This window comes from Galeopterus variegatus, unplaced genomic scaffold (assembly GCF_000696425.1).
Source record: "Galeopterus variegatus unplaced genomic scaffold, G_variegatus-3.0.2 Scaffold25729, whole genome shotgun sequence".
In the NCBI taxonomy this organism is placed as follows: domain Eukaryota; kingdom Metazoa; phylum Chordata; class Mammalia; order Dermoptera; family Cynocephalidae; genus Galeopterus; species Galeopterus variegatus.
The window spans coordinates 1-9,122 of record NW_007751840.1 but is presented as its reverse complement, the minus strand read 5'-3'; the positions used below and the strand labels follow the sequence as shown (position 1 = coordinate 9,122).

Here is a 9,122-nt window from a genome sequence, read left to right as displayed (position 1 = left end):
GAAGACACAAAAAGATGGAAAAACATTCCATGCTCTTGGATTGGAAGAATTAACATTGTGAGAATGTCCATTCTACTCAAAGCGATCTACAGATTCAATATAATCCCCATCAAAATACCAATGACATTCCTCACAGAAGTGGAAAAAACAATCTCAACATTCATATGGAATAACAAAAGACCCCAAATAGCCAAAGCAATCCTGAGCAAAAAAATAAAACTGGAGGGAAAACCCTACCTGATTTCAAATTATACTACAAAGCTATAGTAACCAAAACAGCATAGTACTGGCATAAAAACAGACACTCAGACCAGTGAAGCAGAATAGAGAACCTAGAAATCACCCACAGGCTTACACCCACCTGATATTTGACAAAGGCAAAAAAAAATACATTGGGGAAAAGACTGCCTCTTCAATAAGTGGTGCTGTGAAATTGGATATCAGTATGCAGAAGAATGAAACTAGACATGCACCTCTCACCATATACCAAAATCAACTTAAAATTGATTCAAGATTAAGTATAAGACCTGAAACTATAAAAGTACTATGGGAAAATATAGGGGACATACTTCAGGAACTAGGTCTGGGCACAGACTTTATGAACAAGAGCCCAAAAGCACAAGCAACAAAAAAAAAAAATAAACAAATGGGACTATATCAAAGTACAAAGGTTTCTGCACAGCAAAGGAAATAATCAACAGAGCAAAATGACAGCTTACAGGGTGGGAGAAAATTTTTGCAAACTATGCATCCAACAAGGGATTAATATCCAGAATATACTAGGAACTCAAGCAATTACACAGTAGAAAATCAAATAACTCAATTAAAAAATGGGCAAAGGAGCTGAATAGACATTTTTCAAATGAAGACATACAAATGGCCAACAGGTACATGAAAAAATGCTCAATATCACTAGTCATTAGGGAAATGCAATTAAAACCACATTGAAATATCACCTCACCCCAGTTAGACTGACCATAATCAAAAAGACTAACAAATACTGTTAGTGGGACTGTAAATTAGTGCAACACTATGCAAAACAGTATGGAGGTTTCTCAAACAATTACAGGTAGATCTACCATACTATCCAGCAATCCCACTTCTGGGTATTTACCCAAAGGAATGGAAATCATCGTGTCGAAGGGATACCTGCACTCACATGTTCATCACAGCTCTGTTTACAATAGCCAAGATATGGAACCAACCTAAATGCCCATGGACAGATGATTGGATAGGAAAATGTGGTATGTATAAACCATGGAATACTACTCTGCCATAAAAAAGAATGAAATTCTGTCATTCACAGCAACATGGGTAAGCTTGGAGAAACTTATGTTGAGTAAAATAAGCAAAGCACAGAGGGAAAAATACCGCATATCCTCACTCATAAGTGGGAGCTAAGAAAGAAAGAAGGAAGGAAAGAAAGACCACAGTAGTACGTTGGATTTGTAGAGGCAGAGAGCATACCTAGGAATACAACATGGTGTGGGGGAAAGTGGGATGGGGATGGAGGTTGGGGATTAATTGGGTGGGGAGCACAGGATATAATCTCAATTTGTGGTAATGGGCATGCTGCCAGTGTTGATCTGGCCATCACATCTTGGGCATGAGTTGTGACAGTCAGCTTTGTACCCCATGAATATTCATAACCAATAAAAAAAATTACAATAAAATAAATTAAATTAAAATAAACAATAAATAAAATTAAAATATTGAAATGAAAAAATATTTTGTTTATCTCAATGTAAATACTTTTGATATAATTTAAAATTTATTCCCAATAATTCTCTTAGAAAACTGGGAATAGAAGCAAACTTTCTTATCTGTTGAAGAGGATGTAAAAAGCACTTTGAAAATTCAGTTAAATTAAAAAACTGATAAATCCTGAAATTTGACATATATATTACAAAGTTACCAAAAATGATGACTCACAATCTACAATTAGTATTTTGAAAATAGTGTCATGTTAATCATTTGTGTGACAGCACATGCTACAAAAATTATGTAAGAATTATTTTCATAAGGTTAAATACATATGTAAAATGTGGACATTTCACAGGAATGTTGGAAAAGATTAAGGAATCTTAAGGAAAAGATTAGGAAAAGTTGGAAAGATTAAGTATAGAAACAGTAAAGTAATTATCACTAGATTTGTGATTATTCATATATTTTCTTATGATTCTCTGGATTTTATACTTCTTTAAATTAAAATATAAAAAGGAAGAAAACTAAGACCTAGATATCTTATACCTACCATAGGAGGTGTGGAACGAATGCAGGAGGACAGACATGTACTTTATCATCTGATTTTTAATGCTGTGTCTTGGCCTGTGTTGGATGCTATTGTTGCATCTCTCTTTCTCTAAGGACACTATCCTCTCTGGTACATTTTTCAGGATTTCTGCCAAGTTTATTACACAGAAGATTCATTAGTGACCTTTTAAATTCAGTTATCAAGGTCCCTTTTGTTTATTTATTTCATTTCAGCTCTGGCAAATAAAATAGATGTTAATCTTATTAATGTGAGAACTTCTCACCCTGTCCATAGGTATCAGAATATCAACTCTTTGAAAACCAAACAGAATTCTGATATTCAAAAAAACTTTGAATATTATATTAGTTTCAATTTTAGATGGCTTTTTATTGTTAAATAACATTTATTGCATATAATTTGCTATCAAAGTTTATAATACTTATACTTATGTTTTAAAACCAAGTATGTGATTTTCAAGTCATATAATAAAGAAGAAAGAGCTGGGCAAACAGTCCTATTGAATATATTAAAATAAGAGAAGTAAACATGTGTGAGAAATTTCTTGATGAGAAAACTTTGGCTGTATGTTGGAGATGAATATTTCAGAGATTGAAGGCACTCCAGAATGCCATAAGGGGAGGGTCGTCCATGAGCAACAGTGCTCAGAAGTCCAAATACAAACTTCCACCAACAGGATGCCCTCCTTCTAGTAGTCTGCAGGAAAACCATTGTCACACATCCGGCGGAAGCTATGATTGACTCTCAGAAGAGTAAGTACGACTTCTGTGATTTCATTTTTCTTTTCGAGAAATTAGATCAATATTTCTTCAGAGGAACAGGTTTGATCTACACTTATCAAAATCAGTGATGTGTATAGCTAATTAAATACTGTAAAAAGAATTAAATTTATATCTGAATTGTATTTTTTGTAGAAAGCAAGACCAATGAACATACAGCTTATCCAAGATAACATGTAGAGAGTGTTATCTATATTGTTACCTATTATCCCCCACTTCGAAGTGAAAGTAATGTATGTTTATATGAAAAATCATCTCTAAACATGATTCATTAACTAAAAATTGATATAATAAACATCCTCTACAGTCTTAAATTTTTTGTAAGTCTCTCAAAGACATATAGAGAAAGCAAAAAGGCGAGCTACAGTTCAACTTCAATAATTTTCTCAAATTTTATTTCTTAGTATTTTGAACAAGAGGAAAATGTTAAAGACTGGAAGGAAAGATAGCTATTTCAGAACAAGGGATTCTACTTGGTATGGCCATAACTATATATGTTACTACATAGTGAACTCAGTGCAGGAGAGCTGAAGAGAGGGCTTGGCAGGAGACTAGGCTGGCTACAGAGACAATCCATCAGTGCATCTAAATTCAGTCTACTTAGTTATTACCAATGTGTCTCTACAATCCCTGGGAATGTCACAGGGCTCTGCAGAAAGCCCCAGAACAGTCTTCCTTCTCTATGATGGTGACTGTATAGTCTATGGGTTTTACTGAGGACTAAACACATCTGATAGCTGACCCTGTCCCCAATTCTAAAGGAAGGGATGATTTTAAAGAAACAAACAAACCAAAAAAAACCTATTCACATTACAATCTAATTGGGGCCTCCAGGGAAAATAATTTTTCTTTTATTGATATAGGCAAATCTCAAACCCTAGATGTACTGATTCAGGATTAAAAATATTTGAGATGGTCATATAATAACTTGATGATTGCTGAGAAAAAATTATGAAGAGCTATTGGCGCAAACTCAGAACAAAGTTCTTAAAAATTAATATGTCACTGAAAGATGGATTCAAGAAGCATAAATGGTTATGATGAGGGGAAGATGGTTTATTTGCCCAAAACAGGAAGAAGAACCCAGGTATTACTGTGATCCTTGGTTTGGGTATTACGACTAAGCTGAGCAAGTATCAATAGATTGTACAAATAGATCCATGAGATTATACAGATTCATGAATATTCATAAGACATTCACAAAATTTTTAAATAGCATATGGCAAATTATATATTTGTATAGGTTCTGTATTAATGTTCACATATCTGTATTACATATAATACATGTAGGTATATTTGCAGAAGAAAACTGTAAAAGCATACATTCCAAAATATTAGCTTCTCTGCTATGCTAAATTCCCATTTTTACATATCAGACCAAATTTTTTAACTTTGTAAATGACCCATATGTTAAAAGCAGATAAAGTATAAATGGAAGGTCTTATAATTTCCAATTGCTTTAAAATACATTACAAAAATAAGTTAACTTGATACTTTAAATTTTTATTCTGGCAGCTTGTGGAAGATAATACTGATGCTTACTGTCTTCTCTGAGGACACTATTATTACTAATGATTGTTAGGGGTGTTTTTTGGGGGGTTGTTTTTTTTTTAGTACACAGAAGATCCATTACTAGCTTTTGAACTTGTGCTATAAAAGACTTTCCGATGTTTCAACTTAATTGCAGATTATAAATGTCAAAGTGGTAGTATAGTAACCTCTCTCAGAATTTCAAACATTAGATTTTCTTACCAAAGAAATTGTTCTTAACATTACTCACCTTGAAAAGATTTTTATTCCAGTAATGAAGAGATATTGGAGAATAATGAAGAAAATATTGCCTTGATGTACAATAACAGCAAATCCATTGAGGGGATGCTTTGCACTATATTGCTAATAGAACACTAGCAATTTCCCAAAGCTGTGTCTGATTATGCTTAGCCAAGAATGACCACAAGTTTACATACAAGTCTCACTGCACGTTCATTTTCAATTTTGTATCCTTAACAGTTTATGTGGTTTCACAGTAAGAGAAAATATGACTAACTTTTAAAATCATGAGAGCATTGCCATTGGATACACTATACTCCTTAATAATAATTAAGAGGCCACCAAAATGTCACATAACTTTTTATTACACAGTAGCATCATGTGCTGCATCTTCAAACTAAAGAAGATCTTAGGTGACATCATCTCATTAGAGATCCCTACATGCATTGTAAATGTAAAATATTTGAAAAATACAATAAAAAGATGTCAGTTAATCACACTTCAGAGTCAATTATTTTGCCAAAACTTAACTCTTATTATATAGGAAAAGTGGTTTACTCATGGAATATTAGCATTTATAATTACAGTAAAATATTCATATTCCCAGTCTTTAATATCTGCTTAAGTTTGCATGGCTGAGTTTAATACCATAGTGAAATATTTAGTGTCTGTGAGCTGAACAGAATGTGACTCAAAGGAGGTAGGTGGGTTCCTAAGGTGGGTTGTCAGTTCATCTTAATGTGATCCATTGAGATTGTTTCCTGTGTGACCCTACTATCTTTCAGAGTTCTGCTCTCAAGAAAACCAAGATCACAGTTAATGATGCTTCTCTGAGATAATGTCATAAATGTGAGAACTTGACACATGATTGGAAAAGACCCTGATGAGAAGGGAACCCATCCTGGTAAGAAGGGAATATTTTAATCAGTGCATTGAATCCATTCCTGTAACTATTTAATTATAGTCTCTCAGGTAAATCCATTTTCACTTACTGATGTAGGAAAAATAGCAAGTCCTTACAGACATTGACTGAAACATTTAATTGATGGCTATTGTAATTAATTTGCAATAACTGAGGGGAAAAAAAACTATAAAGCAGCTATTGACCCAAACTCAGTATTGCAAAGTTAACTTATTATTTCATTATCTTAATGACAGTTATTTCAATGAAGCAAAATGGAGATTTAGCTACTAATTTACATCACAGATAAGGCAAGGAAGAAAAGTCAGTTATCTCTTTGGTAATGGGTATTAGCAGAGAATGTAGCAGTTTTGTAGTATGACAATTCAGTAGCACACATTCTAGTTTAAAGCAAAAAACCACAGGTAAATTTTAAAAACACAAAATATGACATCCATAGGCATAGAATTTTTTTATAAAAATCAAATTCAGTGATACAGCAATATCAAGAAGTCCAAATAGGAAAGAAGATAGTTTTGTACTTGTATGGAGGAAAATAATGATGCTGGCATTCAACCAGCCACCATTTGCTAGGCATTGGCTACATGACTGGGTTGTGTTAGTTTTGTATGTTGCCAGGGTAAGTGCCATGATAGAAATAAGTACTGTTTGGCAATGGTACATAAATGGGAGTTGAAGGATCCAACACAGCCATCCCGTTTAAAAGGACTTCCCAAAGGAAATAATACTTAGGCTGAAAGTGAAAGGGAAATTGATGTCCTCAAGTTGAATTCAAGGACTGTTAAAGAAAGATGGAGTGACAATGGGAAACAATTGGAAGGGAGATTGCTCCAGACAGGTGCTTCCTATGAAATGATTATCCAACAGCTGGCATATTATGTAAGCTGAATTACTGTAATCAATTGGCTTTATTAGAAGGAATACTTGGAGAGAAGATGCTAGGAATATAGAGTCCGTGAAACGAACTTTGCATGTTTCAGTATGAGGCATATGTGGCTGTGCATAACTAAATTTCAGAAAAGAGATCACTAGTGGATATACAGGTAAAAGAATTATCACATGTAGATTCTATTTGGAGACACAGTTACCACCCTCCCCAAAGTACATATGCACTTTATACACAAAATGACAAAAACATATTTTGTTATAGGGGTTGTACATAAAATTATAATTAGTGGTGGATTTTGGAGAGCCCCTACAGCAAGTCCAAATTATTTGTTATGTAATTGTGTTTTAACAAGGACCAATCTGAGAGCAAAGATATGAAACTGTTACTGAACTTTAAGATTTAAACTTCAAAATAGAGAAGAATACATGGGAGTAAAGAAAAATCTTAATATTTATGATATCACAAAGCATTGTCAATAAAAACCAATCCAGAATATAGACAAGGTAATTTAAAATAAATTTAGGAAAATCCAACGAAGAGATGGAATCTACAAGTTATTAGATAGTGGCACAGTTAAATTGATCTTTAAGAAATATCTCTTCAGGGGCCGGCCCGGTGGAGCACTGCTACAGTGCGCCGCTTGGGAAGCACAGCGGCGCTCCAGACGAGGGTTCGGATCCCACATACAGACTGGCCGCTCACTGGCTGGGCGAGGTGCGGGGGCAAACACCGAGGGTTGCGATCCCGTTGCCGGTCCCGGTCCGGTACGGGCGCGACACTGAGGGTTGCGATCCGTTGCCAGTCACGAAAAAAGACAAAAAAAGGGGGGGAAAAAAGAAATATCTCTTCAAAAATAAGAAAAGGAAACTTACAAGCTAAGTCCATGAGTTTATTGATAATATTAATGACCAAATTGAAGAATAAGTTTCATGTGGACCAGTGACTTGCTTGAGCTTACTTCTCACGTTTCTCACTACTGAAATTTGGCATTCCTATATTCTAATAAAATATCTGATATTTTGTTCATGAAGACTATACAAAAATCAGGGGTCAATTATGAGAAACCGTACAATAACAACATTCATCCTCCTGGGACTAACAGATGATCCACAACTTCAGGGTTTGCTTTTAGTTTTTCTGTTTTTTACCTACTTATTGAGTGTAACTGGGAACTTGGCTATTATTTCACTTACATTTATAGATTCTCACCTTAAAACACCAATGTACTTTTTCCTACAAAATTTTTCCTTCTTAGAAATCTTATTCACGTCAGCTTGTATTCCTAGATACTTGTATAACCTATCAACAGGTGACAAGACTATTACCTACTGGGCTTGTGCCATTCAAGCATTTTTTACTGATCTTTTTGGAGTAACTGAATTTTTTCTCCTGGCCATCATGTCCTATGACCGCTACGTGGCCATCTGCAAACCCCTGCATTATATCACCATTATGAGCAGCGGAGTCTGCCGAAGACTCGTACTTTGCTGTTGGATGGCTGGCTTGTTAATCATACTCCCACCATTTAGCCTGAGCCAAAATCTGGAATTCTGTAACTCTAACGCTATTGACAGCTTTCTTTGTGATGTGTCTCCCTTCTTGAAGATCTCATGCTCAGATACGTGGCTCATTGAGCAGATAGTTATAGCCTGTGCTGTGTTGACCTTCATCACAACCCTTCTTTGTGTAGTTCTCTCCTACACATATATAATCAAGACTATTGTAAGATTCCCTTCTGCCCAGCAAAGGAAAAAAGCCTTTTCCACCTGCTCTTCCCACATGATTGTGGTTTCAATCACCTATGGCAGCTGCATCTTCATCTATGTCAAACCTTCAGCAAAAGAATCAGTGGCTATTAATAAGGGTGTGATAGTGCTCACTACTTCAATTGCTCCTATGTTGAACCCCTTCATTTACACCTTGAGGAACAAGCAAGTAAAACAAGCCTTCAATGACTCAGTCAAAAGAATCGCCTTATCTTCCAAGAAGTAAAGAAATGCCAAAGTTCATGATTCATTATAATAGGAGATTGATTCCCAAAGCATGTATCATTAAGTTCCTAAAATAATTTGCTCCTTCCTATTCCACAGTTCATTCAAATAAAATTTCTTGAAATATTTCTTGCATCCACAACTTCTGTTAGTAAGGTCTAATCTTTTCACTTCTTGCAAATACACTTCTTTTATTGATGTTATATTAATAGTTTTCTATAAGAACAAAAATATCACATCATGTACAGCCTTACAAAAAGCACAAACCAAAAAAATTTTTTAAAAAGCAAAATGGGACAATTTATAAAAGAATAGATTAGAAAAAAATCTATTAGGCAATAACGCTCACTTTTTTTATTTTACCCATACTTCTCAAATAATCCCTTGATTCATTAAACACACATTGCCCTCTCACTTACATTATTTAAAATAAAACACAGCACAAGGGCCGGCCCAGTGGCGCACTGGATAGTGCGCCACTTGGGAGGCGCGGCAGCGC

General features: G+C 34.8%; 1 protein-coding gene across 1 annotated transcript; it reads left to right on the top strand.

Moving 5' to 3' along the window:
* Positions 1-7,688: 7,688 nt before the first annotated feature.
* Positions 7,689-8,624, top strand: LOC103583679 (olfactory receptor 6C2-like). The gene has a single exon (XM_008564939.1). It carries the CDS (start codon positions 7,689-7,691, stop codon positions 8,622-8,624), a length of 936 nt encoding a protein of 311 aa, XP_008563161.1.
* Positions 8,625-9,122: the final 498 nt, after the last annotated feature.